Source organism: Ostrea edulis, chromosome 1 (assembly GCF_947568905.1).
Source record: "Ostrea edulis chromosome 1, xbOstEdul1.1, whole genome shotgun sequence".
Taxonomy (NCBI): domain Eukaryota; kingdom Metazoa; phylum Mollusca; class Bivalvia; order Ostreida; family Ostreidae; genus Ostrea; species Ostrea edulis.
In genome coordinates this window covers 4,023,922-4,048,576 of record NC_079164.1, presented here as the reverse complement: position 1 = coordinate 4,048,576, position 24,655 = coordinate 4,023,922, and the positions used below count along the sequence as shown (strand labels likewise).

Below are 24,655 nucleotides of genomic sequence, written 5' to 3'. Positions count from 1 at the left end.
AAAATACACTTGCAATAATGATAAACAGTGTTGTTACAAGCTTTGTCATCTGGAACTAAAACGTATTCTTCATCTCATTCTTCTATGATTTAATCCAAACAAATTTTAACTTCCCACATTTATGTAGCAATATTCCATTATCACCTGCATATGGTGTTTATATATCTCAACTGATTCGATATGCAAGAGCTTGTTCTGGGTATAGTCAGTTTTTAAATCGAGGTAAGCTACTGACAAACAAGTTGATGGTACAGGGATTTCAACAGTCTCGACTGAAGTCAACATTTCGCAAATTCTATGGTCGTTATAACGATCTAGTTCGTCAACACAACCTCGCATGGGGTCAAATGCTGTCTGACGTGTTTCATACCGATTGTTAAGCCGTTCTTAGCACACTGATTTGACTGCGGATAACTCCGTTTACCTGATCAGGATATGGGGCTCACGGCGGGTGTGACCGGTCAACAGGGGATGCTTACTCCTCCTAGGCACCTGATCCCACCTCTGGTGTGTCCAGGGGTCCGTGTTTGCCCAACTATCTATTTTGTATTGCTTGTAGGAGTTATGAGATTGATCACTGTTCGTTATCTTCACCTTGCATGAATAAAAAGTCACTCAAATCGGAGTAAATTTCGTGGCATTTCATGTGAAAAACGTCAAATTCGGAAAGCTTTTCTCGTGTACTTTAATGTACTTTATGTAAACATTTACATACATTTCACATAACATTCATGTAAATTTTACGTAAAATTCACGTCTTTATGTTGTTTTTCAACATTACATTGAAGAAAAACTGTTATCACATTTCATGCAAACAGCATTACGGTACTTTTAAATTGTTACTAAGAGGTGTTGCTGATGATCTCGGAATAAGGATTCCCTTGTTATGCATAGCTGACATTTTATGTCCGTGCTACATGTTTACATGATCACAATATAGGGCTCACGGCGGGCGTGTTTGGTCGACAGGGGATGCTTACTCCTCCTAGGCACCTGATCCCACCTCTGATATATCCAGGGGTCCGTGTTTGCCCAAATCTCTATTTTGCATTGCTTATAGGAGTTATGACATTGATCACTTTTCGTTATCTTCACCTATCATGACCACAGTTTACAAATGACGAAACTTTGGTTAATTGTAAGTGTAATTGACAAGAACCTTTAGCAAGTGTAAGAGAAAGTTCAATATGGGGCTGGATAAGGAGTTCCGAATTAAAACAAAATGTTTCAATTTCACCATTTAATGTAATCATATGTTGTGTGACTTTCAATATGTCGACAGAAAATAAAAAATTCCTAACACTGTAAATAAAATTTTAGAACTTTCTTGCAAACCCACACATTTTCAACTTTCACAAACCCGCCCACTTGGACGTAAAATTGACCAATGAAATAAACTGAAGAAAGTTGTAAATTCAGGAAAAAGCTCTATGACATTAATTCAAATCTGTGAGATGAGTGAGCGACAAGCAAAAATCCCAAGATCTGACCATGAATTATAACGTCAATTTCTAACGCCACCATGAAACACGAGAGAGAATAAAACTTGAGAATTGTGGTGATGTTCTAGAATTCTTTCCCTAAAGATCAAGCAAGAAACGTAAATGTGGAAATGCTTGTACCAAATCTAAAAGGAAAAATCACAAATTATTTCATTACATGTATAACATTTATATTTCGAATGCTTGCATGGTGAAGATAACGAACAGTGATCAATCTCATAACTCCTATAAGCAATACAAAATAGATAGTTGGGCAAACACGGACCCCTGGACACACCAGAGGTGGGATCAGGTGCCTAGAAGGAGTAAGCATCCACTGTTGACCGGTCACACCCGCCGTGAGCCCTATATCTTGATCATGTAAACGGAGTTATCTGCAGTCAAAATCAGTGTGCCAAGAACGGCTTAACAATCGGTATGAAACACGTCAGACAGCATTTGACCCCATGCGAGGTTGTATTGACGAACTAGATCGTTATAACGACCATAGAATGCTGATTATCGAAAACAAATTTCAATCGGATCACGTGAACAGAAATTACCGGGGAATTTTAGTGGTACACATTTACCTGTGTTTAGTTATCACTGTTGGTTATCTTAGCCTTTCCTTGTTAAATCTACTATTTGCGATCATTTGACTCTACATACTTTTGTGTGTTAAACATGATAATTGTGGTGACGTTAGTGTGTATCTTGACTTTACATACTTCACAATGTGCATCCTACCGATACACCAACACATCGTGTTTGGAGACTTATAAACTGGACAAAACGAACAAGGATAAAATAACATGCACAGGTGAACACGTGGTCAATCACTGCATTCCTGATGATCAACATAAGGAAATGGAAGTTTGTGTAGAGTGGAAATGGATTACACCAGGTAAAAGATTAATACTATTTGTGAATCATGATCAGGGAAGTATGTAGTTATTTATATTGAAGATAGTACATTGATCTATGTCTAATGACATCATTCTTTTTCACTGTACTTTTAGTTCTCATTTTTTTCAAAGATGCAATTTTGAGGTAAATATGCAACAAAAAAAAGCCAGTATTAATTGAACTAACGAATCGAACTTATGTTTATTCAACAGATATATTGATGAACATAATGTAAAAAGAAATGATATTTTTACTTTTGTTTTACATGTGATGGGTTTTCCCGATTTTTAAAGACATGCCAAAAACTAAGACTAAAGCGAAATAGATACGAATTTAAGAAATAGATTTTGTTTTTGAAAATGCATAAGGTAAGAACTGCAACACTTCCGTCAGCATACTTCATGATTGCAGAATGAGATTTATTTTTATTTCCACATTTTAAGTTTATTTCTCTTAAACTTCCCAGCTGTTAAACAAGATGTCTTATATTTCTTGAGATTCAAAAGTGCATTGTGTATAACTGTAGCGCAATAATCAGAAAATATCTTTCATTTCAATTCTTCAAGATGTCAAAGACAAAAACATTGGTAAAGGCAATGAACAAACAAAGATAAAAAAAACTGTGATCAATCTGATAAATCCTTTGTTTAATGCAAAATGAAGAGAAGGGGGAGCACCAACCTCTGGACATACAGAGCTATACGCATGACATATAATCCAAAACATTACTTTGTTAAGAACAATTTCTATTCTACATACAAGCACTCTCGATACTTAATATCAAAAACGATGCTGGAGTTCCTCTTTCACATTATTTACGTAATCTTTGGTGATCAGATGTTCCAACGATCTGTTAGAACAAATTATGCTTTATGATTATATGACCTGATCTTATATTACTATCAGGTAGAATTCAATCATACACTTTTATATGGGAAGGAAATATCTCCTACTGTGCCCTTCGACTTGACATCGATATGCATGTATATCGACGACGTTTCTCTACCAACAATGCTCATTTGCATTCTTGCGTATATACACTCGATTTTTACAAGTAAACTCAAATAAAAGGCCCCATACAGTGTTCCAAATATCATTCATATTTGAGTATGTTATTGAACATAGATATCAATGGCAGATTAACAACAACACAACTTTATGATAAACGAGATGACTTCAGCTTTTCCATCGTCCGCTTACCATATCTCTGTAGCAATTTGTTATACCTCAGTATGAGAATTCTATGCAACGCGTAATCTGATTGGTCTAGACAGTCACGTGCCAGGGAAGACAAAACTTCATATCTGCCTCTCAAACATCATATCTCCCTATCATATTTCCCCTTGGGCAGCTTCGTGCATTTTCCATAAATTTAACGTCAAAGTAGACGAAGAGTATTGTGACGTCACAATAAGTCCGAGTCATTCTACTTTCATAGTTCGTAAGGTACAAAATATGCGAGTCTCTGATATACAGTTTTAAAATCGACTGATTTTGGTTGATATAAAAACATGCAAGTAAATCAGCATTCAAGGAGAATGGAAATACAAAAACTGGTTATCATATCACTGTGTTTCGCTGTTTGTACCTTCTATATATACGTTGACGGCGCGATGTTACTGTTAGGGCGATCTCAGCTACATACATGTAGGCTACGATGTATAGATGAGTAAACTCCAATCTCAAATACAATTTTGTAGTCTTGCTTTGTTTCGGTATAATAAACAATTTATTGCATGAATGTTCGGGAGATATGAAGATTTATTCACCCAAGAAAAATCATATTCCCCTCGGGCGTTGCCCTCGGGGAATATGATTTTTCTTGGTTGAATAAATCTTCATATCTCCCTCACTATCATGCAATAAATGTATAATACTATTATCATAATATAATCATAATATTATCATAATATAAATTACCTTTCCACTGTATGTTTTAGGTTATTGTCCATACTACGATAAGTTATCAGATGCTATAAAAGAAGAAGGCTGTACATCTTACTGCCTGTGGAACGAGGATTTGTTTGATGTTTGTAAGTTGAAATTTTGCATATAAATTTATAAATTTGGTGTGAAAGACTGTGGGAATATTTGATAAATAAGTAAATTAATTGTTTCTTCCAAAATTGAGTATGTTACAATTTGTTTTGAAATTACATTTATATGGTTAAGCTTTTTTCTGCTCGAAACCTTGTCTTCATGTGTAGGTTTACTATTCGGTCTGTGTCTATTTCATTTCATTGTTATTTTCCTTTTTCTCTCAAATACACAACTAATATCAAATTCAATAAAAAGATATCACGTTTTAAAAGCTGTAGAACAATTCCTATGAAATATTCCACGCACTGATCTTCATATGAAATATTCCACGCACTGATCTCCATATGAAATATTCCACGCACTGATCTTCATATTCCACGCACTGATCTTCATATGAAATATTCCACGCACTGATCTTCATATGAAATATTCCACGCACTGATCTTCATATTCCACGCACTGATCTTCATATGAAATATTCCACGCACTGATCTTCATATTCCACGCACTGATCTTCATATGAAATATTCCACGCACTGATCTTCATATGAAATATTCCACGCACTGATCTTCATATGAAATATTCCACGCACTGATCTTCATATGAAATATTCCACGCACTGATCTTCATATGAAATATTCCACGCACTGATCTTCATATTCCACGCACTGATCTTCATATGAAATATTCCACGCACTGATCTTCATATGAAATATTCCACGCACTGATCTCCATATGAAATATTCCACGCACTGATCTTCATATTCCACGCACTGATCTTCATATGAAATATTCCACGCACTGATCTTCATATGAAATATTCCACGCACTGATCTTCATATTCCACGCACTGATCTTCATATTCCACGCACTGATCTTCATATGAAATATTCCACGCACTGATCTTCATATTCCACGCACTGATCTTCATATGAAATATTCCACGCACTGATCTTCATATGAAATATTCCATGCACTGATCTTCCAATTACATCTACATATCTGCTATTCATTTAATAACAGACCGAATAATGATACAAGTAATATGAAAACTACGTGTTTATACTTGCAAATCTGTCTTTAAACCTCTTTTATGTGTGAAGGCAAATGTTCATCGACATTCAACAAAAATGGTTCATGCAAAAAGAAATGTGAAGACGCCTTTGGATCATATAAGTGTGAGTATTATCAAACTAGTACTTACGTATTACATGTAATAATATAAGTGTGAGTATTATCAAACTAGTACTTAAATATTACATGTAATAATATAAGTGTGAGTATTATCAAACTAGTACTTAAGTATTGCATGTAATAATATAAGTGTGAGTATTATCAAACTAGTACTTAAGTATTGCATCCCGTTAGATAAGGCTTTTTTGCTTTTCAAATCAGTCTTTAATTTCAAAATACGTTAATATTCGGGGTAAAGTCTCCGCAGAGACCCCTTTATGATCCTCACCTAAGGTGCCAGGGGGCCCCTGGATTAGATGTATATAGGCATAAGCATACATACACACATATATAAATGAATATATATATATATATATATATATATATATATATATATATATATATATATCTACATATACAAACATACAAATATACATAAATACCCATACACACAAATATATACACACATACACATACGTATACAAACATACACACATATATAATATACATGCATGTGCATCTGTTATATAACGAAATCCATTGACATGTTATAGCAAAAAAGAAGGCCTTTTAAAAAAAAAACAGTATATGTACATTAAGAAGCTGAAACTGCCATAGGAGAGGTTAACCAATTTAAAAGTTCATACCAGAACCTCGATGACAGCATTACAGGGGGACAAGGTCCCTGTTCGTAGTGGAAACTTCTTGCAAGATACCAGAATATAAATGGTCTATTACAATTATATCTAATATAGAGATATAGTTGTTTGTAATCAATTTAAATTTTTTCAAAAAACTCCTATCGAAGCATAATCAAAAATGTGAATATACAAATATTTTTAGAGGTTTCATCGCAGAAAAAGGCATGTATTTAACACATTCACATAAGTATATGCACAGACACACGCGTGCACACAGACACATACACACGCGTGCACACAGACAGACACACACACACGCGTGCACACAGACACACACACACGCACGCGCGTGCACACAGACACATACACACACGTGCACACAGACACACACACTCGCGTGCACACAGACACACACACACTCGTGCACACAGACACACACACACACACACACACACGCGTGCACACAGACACACACACACGCGTGCACACAGACACACACCACCTTCAATTTTTATTCCAGTGAAATATGACAAAGAAAAAAGATGAAATACTTTTGTTTTTATCCTGCAACGGCGTATAAATTACATTTTTTCTTTAATAGCTTTCATAACCTTAGGATATTTTGCCCCGAATTTTTTTATACACTTCTGTATAAAAATTTAGTTTATTTTCTATGTGATTACGTATTTCTTGAGATTGTTCGTCTTTGTTATCTAATCTGCACTACTTGTTATACTTGTTTATTTTACAGGCAATATGGGATATTATGCTATTCAAAAAAAGTGTCTTTTCATTGTTTTAATAGTGAATTTCTATTCTATTCCATGATAAATCAAATTTTAAAACTTGTTTATCAATGCCCCATATATGAGAAACATTTCTACATTTTAAGATAAGATGTTCATTGTTTTCTTTAACAATTCTGCAAAAGATACAAAAATCATTTTCTACTATTTTCCATTTCTTCAGCAATTCTCTGTTACATAATAGCTTATTCAACAATTCATTATTAAACTCTGATATACTTCTGTATCTAATGGATAAGATGTTTTGTTAATAAATAGATTTCCAAGCCGGGATTTTTTTTTAATTTTTTTTTAATTTTTTTTTTTTATTTCTTTTTTTTTTTTTTTTTTGGATTTCAAAAGCGTTTCCGTAATAATTATGTTTGGTGTAAAGGAGGTATACTATTTTCATGACAAAGAATTTCGTAAATCAACTTTGAATTTATATCTCATACTATAACATGTCCTTCACATGATAAATCATATGATGTATTCCCAGAAAATGTTTTCGTATCGTATATTTGAAAATTCATAACTTTTGAAGGTTTTGTAATAACTGTTTTTGTAATCATATATTCACAAATCCACGGTTTTTGACATATAAGTTTGTCGTTAAACTATTCCATGAGTTTTATGCCATTTTCATTCAAAATATCATTCACATATTTAAGACTGATCTTTAGCCAATTATGAACAAATATTGGCTGGTTTTTGTACATAAATTTCTTATTATCGGTTCCCTTGATAATGCATTCAGACAAAATCGTTTTTAATTTCTTTTATATTCGTTAAGAAATACATGCATTTCCTTGTAGAATAAAAAACAATGTTCCATTATTTGATAATTATTTGATTTGGTAATATTTGTTTTACATAGATATTCATAATCAAAATATGTTTCCTTGCACAAACTGTCTACAAAAATTAATAGAGAGATTCTCTCGCTTGAAATCCTGTTTATTCAAGATACTTTTACGGATTTTAATTTCAAAAGATACATAATTAATTCCTATACCTCCCATTAGGACACTTCCAGTCTGTGTATTTCTTTTTATTATATCTCTTTCGTTCCATATAAAGTTATATAACAATTGCAGACTTTGAAATTTCTTAACTACTTCTTCATTAATGAATCCGAATTGATCCAACATATATAATCTTTGACATTGCAAGACTAATGATGACCCATACTTTACCAAAGATGGTTGCTTTTCTTTTCTTTTTTTCCATGATTCAAACAGTTTTTCTAAATCATCTACATTTTATGTCCAATTGTTTATAACACATTTCTTTATTGTGTCCTATATAAATTTCAAGTGTTTTTATGCTATCATTGTGTACTTTAACATTTCTAACTTGTTATCTAATAATATTTATGAGGACCCGTTGAGATGCATTCTATTTTTGACATATTTAAATATATATCCGAAACATTGCTGAATTTTGCTATAACTTTTAAGGAATGCTCTAGAGAGGTTTCATCTTTAAGAGGAAGAATACAATCATCTGCATGTTGTATACTCTTCATATTGTTAGTCATTCAGGGTTTTTCAAATCCATCAATAATTGTATTCGATCTAATAGCTACTGCTAGATAAGCTTGTATCACTAGTTTCTGTTTCAGAGAAGCAAATTAATGTGGACGAAGTCTTAAAATATCAACCTATGATTTTATCTACTTTTCCACTTCAGTAAAGAACGTTAGGTTTACTTGATCAAGAAATATGGCTCATGGCGGATGCGAGCAGTCGATAGGGGTTGCTTACTCCTCCTAGGCACCTGATCCCACCTCTGCTATATCCAGGGGTCTGTGTTTGCCCGACTCTCTATTTTGTATTGCTTATATGAGTTATGAGATTGATCACAAAATTCAGAGCAGGGCAGACACAGACACTTGAAAATACCAGAGGTGGAACCTCGTATACACCTCTAAGAACTCTGAAAGCTATCATTGATCTATGATGGATTTTCATTGTATGCATGTGCACACAACTCTATGACTTTCCTGTTGGTGTTCATTTCATTTCCTCCTTCACTGAATTAATCACATCCCGAAGAGTAGCATTACTAAACTAGATACCGGGTAATCATTTTAATATTTCATTTGATGTGTACATACATGCATGTTTCTTTTTCTTCAGATATCTTTTGTGAGCACGAAAATGTTCCTCATTTAGATACGTAAGCCTTATGTTATACATATCTCTCTATAATTACACAAGTATAAACATTTTCGCACGTTATTGTCTTTGCTGATCATTCTTGTGGTAATATTGCGGTACTCAGTGATACATTGTAGTTTCCATTAGCATGGTAATCTCACTAGTATTTACTCGGCTGTTTCTCCGGATAAAACGGCATTTCATGAGAATGTATTTCCGTTTCAGAATTTCATATGTATAAAAACACCCACTAGTAACGTTAAATGATGTCTACTATAAAGACGCTGATCAAGACTAATGGAAAAGCTTGCAACAAATGAACGAAAATTCTGATTGTATACGAATTTGAGCAAGTAGAAATTTAACCTCTATAAATATCCTTGTTACTAATATGAGTGTATTTAAATTATTTCAGTACAACAGTCAATGGTACTTTGGGGGGATATGATACAACACATTCACAGGAATCACAAACTAATGACGGGTGAGTGATATATAGCTTATGAAAATAACAGTGATGATACAATGATACAAAGAATTTACAGGAGTCGCACATCAGTATAGGGATATAAAGCTTACCTGCATCAAGACATGAAAATAATGAAACAAAGATTATTATAGATAAAACGTGGATGAATGTGGATATTGTTTGGATAAAGAAAGTATGATGTTTTTCATGTTCTTACTGATGCGTATCAGTTCAATATCCATTTTAACCATAGCGGTTTTAATTGCTTCTTTGTCCAGGATCAAATTTATCCATGTCTTGACTCAGTTATAAATATGTGCACATGTATATGTTAAATCTTTTCCCCCTAATACCTTTGCAATTTTTAATGATATGATTTAGAATTTTAAAAGTGTTTTGCTTGTTTAATGAACATTTCAAACAGTATGAAGATAAAGATCAAAAGATTGATAGTGATCGTCAAGAATTTACGCCATTAGCAAACAGTGTAAATATGTAATTCTTAAACAGCTAATTTTCTTCTAACAGAGTCTCCACTGACATATAATTCATTTTTTTCCAGAACTATATGGATTATTATAGGGATTACAGTCAGTGTAGTTGTACTACTAGCAATTATTATTGCTGTTATTATTGCTGTTGTTGCAGTTCGTCGGAGGATCAAGAAAAGACGACACAGTCGAGGTATATATATATATATATATATATATATATATATATATATATATATATATAAAGTTTTAATCTCGTTGATAATATTTTGTATAATATTGTATTTTGGGGATAATATGGATTTTACAAATTCATCAAAATCACGTCTCGGTTTTAAACAAACTGAACATCACAGTCAATGGGATGAATGACTACAAGTTACCGTATCTATTCAGCATTACAAAGACCCTAATAAACAAAGATACATTAAGGGATACAGTAAATGTTATAACAAGCCCTTTCTTACTTCTCATGAAACTTGATGTGAAGGAGAGCTCAGATTTATTACACCACAGCATATACATGTACCATACATGAGGATTCTTTAAAAAAGTTAACATTTTAGTAAATTTAAAATCTTAAAACTTTTCCAAATTAAACAGGGCTGTGTTCAACATCGTTGCAGCTAGCCTAGAGGCTAGGTATGGTGGCTGATTTGTTCCATTTTACAATGTGTTGTCTTTTCATTATTTTGAAGTGAAAAGTAACTAATAATATCGATTTGTCGTATTTTCGTTATTTCGGGACGAAATTTGCTCAATATCGTTTTGTTGTCTTTTCGCCTCGAAATAACAATAAGACGATAAAGTGTAAAATTGCAGAAATCAGCCACCATACCTAGCCCCTAGGTTAGCCGCTACAATCTTGAACGTAGCCCAGCACTAAAACATTAGAGTCTACAATATTTTACACCGCCATATCATAAATCTAAGGGGCATGGACACGATTTAAGCTGAAATTTTTCAAATTTTATTTTTCGATTTTCATTGTTTACAATGCTTAGCTAGAGTATATCTAATGGTCAACCAAAATATGAGATACAGAATTCACAATTATTTGTTATGTAAACAAGAATCGTGCCATATTTTTGTTTACACATAGATAAAATCTGATTGCTTAATAGAAAATAGCATGTTTAAAATAAAATGAGATGTGCAAAACACCAGAAAATATTTGATTGTGCTTAAAATCAACATGTAAATTGAAAAAAGATATGCTTTAAACGAACCTTTCATTAGTATATTTCACATATGTAAACAGAAACATGTCCCGAGCCTTGTTTACATGATAAAGCTCTGCATTTCCCATGTACCTCGACAACTGACATTCAAATTTTTGCTGACCATTAGAAATAAATGAGATTAGAATTGTAAACATTAAAAAGGCATGTCAATGTCCCTTTATATACTTAAATGTTAACATCAAGGACAGTTGCTTCTTCAATAAAAATGGATCTCAAAAGTATTCCTATCTAGTGATCAGTATCAGAAATTCTACTTTGTTAACCATCACTCCGCAAAAGTACTCTGGATTTGTTATTAATATAATGCATATGATAATATTTGGCAGTACCGTCGTAAATTTTGTTTATCAGATCATCCAGCGGATACTAACTGTGCTTATTTATTAGGTGACCTGGCAAACTTCCACCAGAGTTCGTTTGCTCACAAACCAAACTCTTCCACTTAGGCATTATGGGATAGCGATTTCTTAGGCCGCGTATACTGTGACGTCACTGTAGAATGACGAAAAAACATAACGTCAAACGTAAACAACTTTCAAAACAAGAACGTAAACATCAAGTTCATTACTTTACACAATAATTTGAACAGAGTCTCCCTACTCTTTAATGATCTTTTGATCATTTTATGTTTAAAATAAAATACATACTTTTATATTAATGCTCTTAATATTAATATCTTCAAACTTTTAACTGCGAACTACTTCTTAAGTGTAATTTGTTTGCGTGATAATCTCGGACTCACAATATACAAATCTGTATATTGTGGTGCGTCACATAGGTGAGGTATATTCGTAGGTGACGTAATGAGGCCTCGACGGGGAGTTTGGGTGACCTGGTTTTATAGCATGAGACATGCTTTATTCACAAAGTTCTACATGAGAAGATATATCTTACTATGACATTCAGTTTTCAACTTGATATATTCCAGCGAACTCAAAAGAAAATGCATCGAAGACTTTTCTACATTTCCTTCCTATTTGAATACTTTATTGAATAATTACGTCAACATCTCAACTTTATCACAGAATTACTTTATATTCTCCATATTTATGTAGCAATATTCCACTATCATCTGCATATGGCGTTTTTGTCCCTCAACAGCTGATTAGATATGCGAGACCATCTTCTGTGTATTATCAAATCATAATTCGAGATGGGCTAAAGTCAAATAAATTGATTGATTAATTGGATATTGTTTAACGTCCCTCTCGAGAATCTTTCACTCATATGGGGACGTGACTATTGCCGGTGAAGGGCTGCTAACTTTAGACCTATGTTCGGCGCTTATTGCCATTGAGCAGGGAGGGATCTTTATCGTGCCACACCTGCTGTGACACGGGACCTCGGTTTTTGCGGTCTTATCCGAAAGACCGCACCATTTAGTTGCCTCTTACGACAAGCAAGGGTGTACTGATGATGTATTCTAACCCGGATCCCCACGGGACAAATAAATTGATGTTACGAAGGTATCAAATTTCATTTAAAATCGGTATTTTCCAAACTCTATGATCCTCTTCATATTGTTCATGAAGGTAAGGATTTTTGAAAAAAATTATTATCACATAAATAGTCCAACATAAAGTACACTGGATCCATATGAATGCAATGATAATGTATATGATGTAGAATATTTGACTAGTCCACAGGAAATAACGTGAATGTGATAGGACTCCCAATACTCAAAGACGGAAACGCAGTCATTGACATCGTTCATATCAAAAACCAAGTATAAATGATGTCACGTTTGATTCACTTTTACCTTACGTCAACAGACAGTTATAGGTCCACATCATATTCGCACAAAACTCTACTCTGTTCCATTGAGAGTTTTACATTCGTTATTTCAAGAAGCTAGTCTATACTTGGATTTTTCAACACCTGAATATAGACTGAACTCTATGATTATGGATGTTGCCAATCACAGCCTCTTTAAAGAGGTTCGCACCTGTCATTTGGAATAATGTCATTTTTTGGGAAGTGTATTTTTGATTTTTACATTGAAGGAGAATTAGGAAATTAAAAGAAAAACTGGGGTCGCAACGCTTGTTATTGAGCTATAGTGTTCTAAACATGACCTTTTTGCACTTAAAATGTATTCAATTAAACTTGATTTTTCTATTAGTGTCAACACAACATAAGCAACACAAATCAATGGTTACATAAAATAGATACATAACCATGTCCTCTAACACTACAGATGAAAAAAGAAATTAGTACTAGTAAAGGAAATAAACAATGACCTTTTTACACTTGATATACGAAAAACTTCATCATATCAAAATAGAGAGTTCAAAGGGACACATTAGGAGTAATGTCAATTTCCAAAATTTTACATAATTTTCTAGGTCTGGTCTTCCAATTTAAAATACAACTTTAAAAAGTGGGGGTTGGAGATCAAAATTTTAAATTATTCTCGAAAATACTGAATTTTCATACAAAATTCCGAGTAAATTAATTAAAACGTTCTTAAGAATCGGCGTTCTGTTTGCAAAAATATATCAACCAAGTTAATAAATTTCAACATTTGAACTAGTTCCAAGTGTCTCAACTACTTGTATCATAAATTATAATACTGAAATACATGTATAGGGGTATAAAAATAGACGATGCATTGAATGAAACAGAAACTGTAATATCATGCAGAATTAGAACTTTTTGATTAGTGAATCCTTCCGCCACAAAATATAGTCCCTGTCAAACCCTTTCAAAATTTCAATTGACACAAAAAATTTCAACCGGATAGAGTTCAGCAATAGATGTGCAATATATTTGCACCAATTTGACAAGTATTGAACCAGTGAATACTTAGTTGTAACATCCTGTACAGTTGTGCTCAAAGGATCAGGAGCTAACTTCCTTAAATCTCCACGGGTCATGGATAATATCCCTTCCAAAGGAATAGATGCGGGCAACATAAGCAACATTCGTCGTCATAAAAGGGTTCATACGTGTCATTCAACTTATTTCAAGTTCAATTCTGCACCCTGTATTTCTTACAGCAATACTTCTACTATTGCATCCAAACATTTTAATCAAAAACGAACTTTGCAGTGCCTAGATATAGACCATCTTATACTTAATCCACCTACGTGTTCTTCATTGTCTTCCTTCAACTACATGTATAGTCCAGCTGGACATATGATTACTGGTGATGTTGATATAGTTGAAAATGAGAACCTCAAATCATTATTCTAAAAGGTCCTAAATACAGAGAACCTCGCTCTTTCAATTGGAGACAGAACATCATTTCTAGTATGAATTCTGTCGAGGATTATGCTAGACAATGGGCTAAATATGAAAAAATAACTTGATATATTGTCAGAATGGATTAAAAGCATAAGAGAAATATTAAAATCCCGCATTCGACACATCAAAACAAAAGTATATACCATCTATCATTCTGTGTTTATCAAACCAGAAGTGATAGAACAATTAGATAGGTTACATGAGGAATATGTTTTGGATCCAGCTGACAAAGCTTGTAACAACATTTTTTGTTTCTAAGGCTCATTATTACAACTGTATTTTAAACGAACATTAATTCCACCTTTGGTAATCGTTCTTATACTACAACTGCCCTTTCAAAAGACGAAATTCTTCAAAGCCATGCTTCACTTTTAGACACATTTGATATTTCAGTCAATTCCTCGGATAAATACGAGTTACCGTACCTATACTGGATTCCTAAACTTCATAAAAACCCTTACAAACAAAGATACATTGCTGAATCCAGTAAATGTTCCACCAAGCCCCTATCTTTGCTCTTCACGAATATATTAACAGCTGTGAAAAGAAACTTCGAACGTACTGTGCTACGTCATATGCTAATAATGGTGTAAATCAAATGTGGATCTAAGAAATTCTAAAGAACTTTTAGTAAACTTGAAATGGCAAAACTTTTTTTAAAATCAAAAACATCAAAGCGTATGACTTTTCAACACGTTACACGACCATTCCTCACGACAGATTAAAGGCTAGACTTTTTTACATCATAGACAGTTGCTTCGTCACCAAAATTGAAAAAGCAGATATTCCTATCTAGTGATCAGTCATCAAAAATTACTTTATTAAACGCTGAAAGTTGAAATAAAAAAATATGCTAGAGTTCCTCATTGACGATCTCTTCGTGGTCTTTGGTGATCATATCTTTCAACAGTCTGTTGATGGTGCAGCGGTTCCAACAGTCTCGTTTAAAATCCGCATTACGCAAATTCTATAGTCGTTATATTGATCTAGTTTGCAAATACAACATATCATTTGGTCAAATGCTGTCTGACGTATTTCATGCCGATTGTTAGGCCGTTCTTGGCACACTGATTTTGACTACAGAAAATTCCGTTTAACTGATCAAAATATAAGGCTCACGGTGGATGTAACCGGTTGACATGGGATGCTTACTCCTTCTAAGCACCTGATCCCACCTATGGTATATCCAGGGGTCTGTGTTTGTGCAACTATCTATTTGGTATTGCTTATAGGAGTTATAAGATTGATTGTTGTTCGTTATCTTCACTTTTCCTTATAATTACCTAATTTACAAATGCATATTGTCATTAGGTGGAAAGCTGTCTGGTGTGTTATAGCAATTGCTAGCTAATCCTGTACGTGCGGTATAGAAATTGCCTTATTCTGTTTGTCTGATCACGGTACATCACTCACAGCAAGTGTGACAATGCACCGTACTTTCTCCTCCTTAACATGTCATCCCACCTCTAAGATATCCCGGGCTCTGTGTTTTCACTACTCTCAATTTGTATCCGTTATATAATTCAAGTATTCTTTTTTATATACGAACTTAATTTAAACTTATTTTATTGAGAAACTGAACAGGACTGGGCAGCAGCCATGACTCCTGTAGGTCCTCTCCCAAAATTATATACAAATTTCTTTGATATCTTAAACCAGTTCCATTTTTTTTACTTTTCTAATGGAGGACGAGACATATCCACCACTTGGTGGAAATGGAAGAGATTCTATTTCTAAAATAAATTGAAAACAAACTAAAAGGACGTTAAGGTTCCTCATATGCCAAAGAAACTAGTACTTTTCAATTAGATGAATTCTGCAATGTCAGTATCATAATTTTATTGATAGAAATAGTGTCCTTACTATACGAACCCAATGCTCATTATGTCCAAATGCGAATGCACTATTCTCCAAGAAATAGAACAATTTTGTAAAGTTAAAACAATTGAATCTTGTCTTTTAACACCAATGCTAGGCTACCAAACTTGGGGAGTTTTCTTCTGTATTTTAATTATGTAGCTCATGGCGTATTTGCGAACTGTTATCAGCGTTGCAAACTTTTAAGTTTCAAGACGTAATTCAGGTAAAAGTTGTGACACATGGACACCTTAAATATTCAGACGTAACCAATATATAAAACGTATACGGTACAAATTTTGATCCAACAGATGCGCATTTCGACAAATAATGTCTCTTCAGTGTTGTTCAAACCGAAATATGATATCCATATCATTGATCTATTGATTACCAAAAATACCTTGTTCACACGGATACGCATTAAATTCTACTTTGCATTGAGATTAAAGCATAAACAAATAATTCACATTAAATTAATTCGCATTATACAGTGCTCATTTGGCAATAATGCGAAGTAAACTAATGCGCATTAAAAATCTCTGTGTGAATGTAAAACTTATACGGTACCAATTTTGATGCACCAGATGGGCATTTCGACAAATAATGTCTCTTCAGTGATGCTCAACCGAAATGTTTGAAATCCGAAATAACAATAAAGTTTTAGAGCTATTATAACTAAAAACAGCGTGCCAAAAAAAGTGGAGTGATATTCGTCTAAGGGTAAGAGCTATGCATGAGGGAGATAATCCTTAATTTTGAAATGAATTTCTAAATTTTATAACTGCAATTAAATATACATCCGTATTTTCAAGCTAGTAACGAAGTACTTAGCTACTGGGCTGTAGAGACCCTCGAGGACTAACAGTCCACCAGCAGAGGCCTCGACCCAGGGGTCATAATGTAAAACTTATACGGTACCAATTTTGATGCACCAGATGGGCATTTCGACAAATAATGTCTCTTCAGTGATGCTCAACCGAAATGTTTGAAATCCGAAATAACAATAAAGTTTTAGAGCTATTATAACTAAAAACAGCGTGCCAAAAAAAGTGGAGTGATATTCGTCTAAGGGTAAGAGCTATGCATGAGGGAGATAATCCTTAATTTTGAAATGAATTTCTAAATTTTATAACTGCAATTAAATATACATCCGTATTTTCAAGCTAGTAACGAAGTACTTAGCTACTGGGCTGTAGAGACCCTCGAGGACTAACAGTCCACCAGCAGAGGCCTCGACCCAGGGGTCATAATGTAAAACTTATACGGTACCAATTTTGATGCACCAGATGGGCATTTCGACAAATAATGTCTCTTCAGTGATGCTCAACCGAAATGTTTGAAATCCGAAATAACAATAAAGTTTTAGAGCTATTATAACTAAAAACAGCGTGCCAAAAAAGTGGAGTGATATTCGTCTAAGGGTAAGAGCTATGCATGAGGGAGATAATCCTTAATTTTGAAATGAATTTCTAAATTGTATAACTGCAATTAAATATACATCCGTATTTTCAAGCTAGTAACGAAGTACTTAGCTACTGGGCTGTAGAGACCCTCGGGGACTAACAGTCCACCAACAGAATGTTGTTCAGATTTAATTCACATTAACTTACGTTTATTGTGAATTAAAATCTTTGTTTGAACGGAGCATAAGTTTATGTTTTATTAAGTTCGAAGTATCCGGTATTTTGTAGCAATTTAAAGCATTTAATGAATATGTGAACCCCGTATCCATCCTCCACATTTCGTATCAATACTTGACTTCTATCCTCTATATGTGTATAGGAAATTCAGCTACATCAAGTCTTCATTTCATGTATACATGTGTATTATACGATATATATTTGTTTATAAATGTCAAAAAAAAGTTTTGTGTGATGAAAAAGAAATAGATTCAAAATTATTCAGCAAGCATTAGTCTAACCCGCAGACCTCACTTCTACTCCATTCTAATAGGTAACAGAAGAGCAGCAGATGATGACATTAATTCACAGGATGAAAATAATCAGAATTTGCTATGTACAGAGAATGGTAACATTGATTATTAGTGCGTGTTTGGTCCGTCCCCAATATTTTTATTCTACCTATTAGCATTGGGTTTTTTTTAAATACATGTATTATGAATTCTCCTGAATCTATGGCTCTGTGAGGAAATAAATTTATCAGAAAGCTGTAGCTCTACATAAAGTTTCTAAATTAGCAAACACAAAAGAGATAACGAATCTTCAAAAAACGCTGAATTAATAAAGAACCTGTTCGTTATCTTCACTTTTCCTTATAATTATTTAATTTACAAATGCATATTATCATTAGGTGGAAAGTTGGCTGGTGTGTTATAGCAATTGCTAGCTAATCCTGTACATACAAATCTTGAAATCGTCTTATTATGTTTGTTTGATCACGGTACAAAACTCACAGAAAGTGTTACTAGTCTACGTACTTTCTCCTTCTTAACAAGTCATCCTACCTTTAAGAAGTCCTAGGGTCCGTGTTTTCACTACTCTCAATTTGTATCCTTATATATAATTCAAGTGGTTGAAAAAGAACACTGATCTTTGATATCTTGACTTTTCTAATGGGAACAAGACTTATCCACCACGTGGTGGGAATGTAAGAGATTCTAATTCTATAATGAATTGAAAAAAACTAAAATGACGTTAAGGTTCATCGGATGTCAAAGTTTCCTAATTCCGATCATCCTTCTGCATTCCTTTGGGGCAAACTGTCTCAAAAAGTTCGAAGTTCTGGTTCGGTTAGCATTTTTAAAGCTATGTATTTGATGGAATATTTTCATAGAAGTAACACTTAAACATCGTGCTTTCCTTTTTTTGTTCAGATGTGCCAAATGTAGTTGTGATATGGCACTGTGTGTGCGTGTGTCTAATGCTGTTTTTACTTCTTTCCTTTTATGTCATGTATTCATATTTAGGTAATAATTTTATCACTAATTAGATGTGTCTTATGCTATATTTTTTCACCTTTTCCTTTTATATCGTATTCATGTTTAGATACTAATTTTAGATGTTAATTTTTCGTTTGTGTATATGTTTAATGCAGGACCACAATGGAAACTAGCTATATGCTAATTTGTGTAATCCTGGATAAATAAAGGCTATTATCATTATCTCAATCAGGTAATCAGGGTAACCCGTGGTCAAAATCAGGTAAAGAGACAACTTAACAATTGGTATGACAGGTTATATTTGTGAACCAGATCGTTATAACGACCATGGAAGTTAAAGATAACGAATCTCATAACACCTATAAGGAGTGGGGCGAACATAGGATTTACGAAATGTATATTGTGTTATGTTTATTTTCTCATATGCAAAAAAGTAAAAACAACGAAAAGTCATCAATTTTAATAAAAGTTCTATAAAGAGTAAAAAGTTGAAATTAAGACAGAAGACATACCTTGAAAAACTAAAGGTGGGATTAGGTATCTAAGAGGAGTAAGCATACGCCGTTAACTTTTACACACGTCGTATGTATTAATCAATTTTAAATTGAAATGCTGAAAAACTTACCTACATGTCTGTACATTAAGGTTAGAAGATTCATTTCATTGATGTTCTCCTTTGTTTTTTACCTATTCAAGACGTGTACCATTGATTATAGAAATTGAGTATTTTAAAGCTAAATTAATCGGTAGAGCTAACTGTGGTGTGGCTCCTGGTGATGATGTTGAAGATAACACTCATTTTTTGTCAGGTGACAATGAGACACAAGAAATGGTGACGTTTATCGAAGAGAACCAAAGAGAGAGAAACAATAGTGGGAATGTTGATGTAGAGATGCATGTTCCATCAGTTACTGATCAATCATCAAACCAAACTGTCAAAGATGATTCAAATGATGAGAAGAAGGAAATACAAACACATGCTGATGATAATTCTGGAGATGAAAATGCGGAGCTGGAGGATGTTGTAGTAGATAACACACTTCGTGAGAGTGATAACGGGGGTGGGAGTTCTAACAATGTAACAATGAAGCACGTGGATGAACAGGAACATCAAAGTAATATAGCTGATACACACTTGAACAGCTCAGCAGATTCAGGTAGTGACCAGGACGGTAAGTTAAATTCTTTCACCCCAGTTGGACATTTGTTCGTAAAACTTTAGATATTATGTGAACATGCAAATTAAGACAGATAATGTATTATTAAATACTGCTATAATACTTCCAACATAACTGAACTGCACAATCCTAAGTTAGATGATGGAGGAATGCTTTTAACTATAGCTAAATAATTTGTCATTTTACAGTGATTTAAATTAATTTGTGTAAAAGTTTTAACGCAAAAACTCTAAAATATGTTACCCTCTAAAATAGGTTTACTCCCAGTAATGGATGTTTGTAAGAACATTAGTCTCGTATTGACCCAACTTGTTAAAGAATTGTATTTCTTTTTTTTAGGAAATGAAGACACATCGAAAGATAATATAGTAACTGAAGGAATATTTGTCGACTCGCCAATTGACTCTGTCAATGGAGTTTTAGAGCTATTATAGGGGGAAACAGTGTGCCAAAAAAGTGGATTCAAATTCGTCTAAGGATAAGAGCTATGTGTGAGGGAGATAATCCTTAATTTTGAAATGAATTTCTAAATTTTATAACAGCGATAAAATATACATCCGTATTTTCAAGCTAGTAACAAAGTACTTAGCTACTGGGCTGTAGAGACCCTCGAGGACTAACAGTCCACCAGCATAGGTCTCGACCCATGGGTCATAATGTAAAACTTATACGGTACCAATTTTGATGCACCAGATGCGCATTTCGACAAATAATGTCTCTTCAGTGATGCTCAACCGAAATGTTTGAAATCCGAAATAACAATGAAGTTTTAGAGCTATTTCAGGGGAAAACAGAGTGCCAAAAAAGTGGATGCAATATAACTCTCTAAGATTTTTATGGCTTGGCAGCCCTACACCGGCAATAGTGACGTATCTATATTGAGTGAAATTTTCTCGAACGGAATGTTAAACAATTTACAACCAATCCCTTCTTACCCCTGTAAAGCGCCTTAGAGTAATTTGTTTTAAATAAGGCGCTATATACGAGTTTTATTATTATTATTATCATGATTTATTTCCATCATTAGTGTTGATTCTTGGCACTTGTGTGGGATGTTTTCTGGGAAATAATATTGTAGATCTAGTAATCTTAATGCGTTTTCAATTATTTTTTAATTCAATATTTACAGAAGAAGGTGGCTGGAGTGAGTTACATGATCTTTTGGAATATGTGTGTACAGGACCAGCCAGGAAAATACTGTATAATGTTATGAAGATGTATGTGGATAATCCAGACAGCTATTATCAAGATGAATCAAAAAAGACTTTAATAAAATCAGTATTACCACCAGAGTACCATTCAGGCCTTGTCCATGAACTTTCCTACAGAAATAATATTGCTGTTATGTACGCTATTCTACAAGTGTCACTTAGTGAGGATCATCGACCAAAATCTGGTTGGGGTCAAAAGGTCAAGGACACAGACACTGGTGTAGGAGATGATGTAGAGAGAGTGTATCAAGCTCACAGACTGAGTAGAGAAATTCAGAATCCAGGCAAAATATCTGTGGATGGATATATAAGGCTATTTGATATGTTGATAGGCGCTGTAGAGAGACTAGATATAAAGGGGAAATGTAGCGAGGATTACAGGGAGATTGTGAGGAGGTGGGAGAATATCCAGAGGAAGATGTGGGTGAAGGACAAATGGACAACATTCACAAACTTTATTAGGAAATGGTCTGAATAAATACAGAATTGTGTTGGTATTTGTATTGTTACACAGTCGTACTTCATTCTTTTCTAATATCATATGCTTCCGACTTAACATCGATTTCATAACTCCTACAAGCAATACAAAATCGATAGTTGGGTAAACACGGACCCCTGGACACACCAGAGCTGGGATCGGGTGTCTAGGAGGAGTATAATTCTTTTATATGACCTTGTATCTATGCAGAAATTAAATTTCGACAAGATTGGACAATGTTGCCATCATGAAAATGACAGTCATGTTCTTAAAAGCATGAAACTAGAAAATAATTGGGTAGTGGTTGTACATAAAATATTTTTCTCTTCAACTCTTTAAAAAATTAAGCCCAATGCTGAACGTTTTTTTAACCTAGATGGATTTGCTGACTTATCATCATAATATATACTACTACCGCAAATCAAAGTGAGGCATGTCACTTGATCTTATTATGATATTAGATCATTTATTGAAATGTCGTCCTGTGTTCGATTCATTTTGAAAAATGTTCCAACCGTTCTTGGTTGTGAAACGTATTTATGCACATGCAAGTACCTATGTAAATGACCTTTGAACCTGGTCTATTCTATCCCTAACCCGGATCTCCAGTTCACCCAGCTTTGTCCACCTATTTGTCAGCAGTCGACCTCATACTCTAAACCAGTCAAGATGTTTACCTGTCCTTTATGTTGTGTGCCCTTTGTTGAAGCCTTGCCACGTGTCAAGGACACGGTTTGAGAAGAAATTTTAAAATTTTGTTTTTCCATCTGTAATGTTTAGAATGCTTCAAAAAGATATTACAAATGGTCAGCAAAAACTTTAATTGTCAGTTGTCGAGGTATATGGGAGATGGAGCTGCTTACAATTCTTTATGTAAACAAGGCTCGTGCCATGTGTTGGTTTACATAATAATAATAAAATAATAAAAGTACACTTATATAGCGCCTTATCTAAAAATACTCTAAAGCGCTGTACAACATATTAAAATTTACAATTGATAATTAAAAGAAAAACCATAGAATACACAACGAATAATCCTTACACATATAAGCATGAATGCAACATTATGTCATAATGGATAAAAAGTACAAATCAAGACAATTTAAAGTATAAAATATGTTGCAAACATACAACGTCCTAAATATATGAAAAACAAACAAGTAAAACCACTCAAAGGAATCCAAAACACAAATGTGCCCAAAGTTCATTAAATTCAACAGTACATAGCTATTTAAAGGTTATAGGATTGACAGAAAAGATGAGTTTTTAACAGACATTTAAAACATTCAAGATTTTTGGCGTTTCTGAGCTGGCTAGGCAGATTGTTCCAGAGTGTGGATGCAGCCTTGTCGAATCTGCGTTCACCGTAGGTCTTAGTTCTGACTGATGGTACAGTTAATAGACTTGCGGTTTCTGAACGCAGGGCTCTTGTTCGTGTTGTATGGAATAATGAGTTCCGTTAGATATCCTGGAGCCAGGTTGTGGAGACTTTTAAACACATAAAGGAGAATTTTGTACTGGATACGATAATCAACGGGAAGCCAATGAAGATTGATCAGAACAGGTGTGATATGATCGTGTTTTCTAGTCCGTGTAATTATCCTTGCAGCGGTGTTTTGAATTCGCTGGAGTTTGTTTGTGAATTGTTTGTTGATTCCATACAATAAAGCGTTACCATAGTCCAGCCTCGATGTAACGAGAGAATTCACTAGAATTTTACAAGCATCATCAGTTATAAACGGTCGAATGCTGCCTATCCGACGTAGATGCATGTAACATGATCTTGCAACGGAACTGCATTGTTTTTCCAGTGTAAGAGATTTGTCGAGATACATTCCGAGATTTTTCACACTTTCAGTATCACAAATGATGTTTCCATCGAAAGTTATGTTGAAATTATTGTTATCGTATTTGCTTCGTTTTGGGACAAACACCATTAATTCTGTTTTGTCTTGATTTAGTTTTAGCAGGTTAGTACACATCCATTTACGGATATCTGAGAGACACTGTGTTAACCTATTCAAAACAGCATCCCAGTTTTGACGCGGTTCGACTACAATATAGATCTGGCTGTCATCAGCATAGCAGTGATAGTCCATGTCATGAAGATCACATATTTGTCCTATCGGTTTGCTGAACAAACAATAGAGCCGAGGCCCTAACACAGAACCTTGCGGAACTCCAATCGTAATTTCCTGGGATTCAGACAGTTCGGAACCAACGGCTACACGCTGACATCTGTCACTCAGATATGATTGTATCCAAGACAAAGCAGAGCTAGTTATTCCATAACTAAATTCGAGACGTTGAAAAAGTATCTGATGATCGATCACATCGAAGGCAGCTGACAGATCTAACATTACAAGAATGCAACAACAGTTATTGTCAAGTGC

At 34.1% G+C, this 24,655-nt stretch overlaps 1 protein-coding gene across 3 annotated transcripts; it reads left to right on the top strand.

The window, feature by feature from the left end:
* Positions 1-1,977: 1,977 nt before the first annotated feature.
* LOC130050770 (uncharacterized) lies at positions 1,978-22,550 on the top strand. Of its 3 annotated transcripts, XR_008799032.1 has the most exons (10): positions 1,978-2,385; positions 4,328-4,420; positions 5,532-5,606; positions 9,169-9,208; positions 9,605-9,673; positions 10,221-10,342; positions 18,450-18,524; positions 20,205-20,567; positions 20,913-21,064; positions 21,703-22,550. XR_008799032.1 is itself a non-coding variant. In XM_056151303.1 (9 exons), exons 1-9 carry the CDS (start codon positions 2,166-2,168, stop codon positions 21,005-21,007), a joined length of 1,152 nt encoding a protein of 383 aa, XP_056007278.1. In that variant the 5' UTR covers positions 1,978-2,165; the 3' UTR covers positions 21,008-22,550. The 3 variants fall into 3 exon arrangements, 2 of the variants coding, with proteins under 2 accessions (XP_056007278.1, XP_056007283.1); XM_056151303.1 differs by having other exon boundaries at positions 20,913-22,550; XM_056151308.1 differs by lacking the exon at positions 18,450-18,524 and having other exon boundaries at positions 1,980-2,385; positions 20,913-22,550.
* The last annotated feature ends 2,105 nt before the right edge of the window (positions 22,551-24,655 follow it).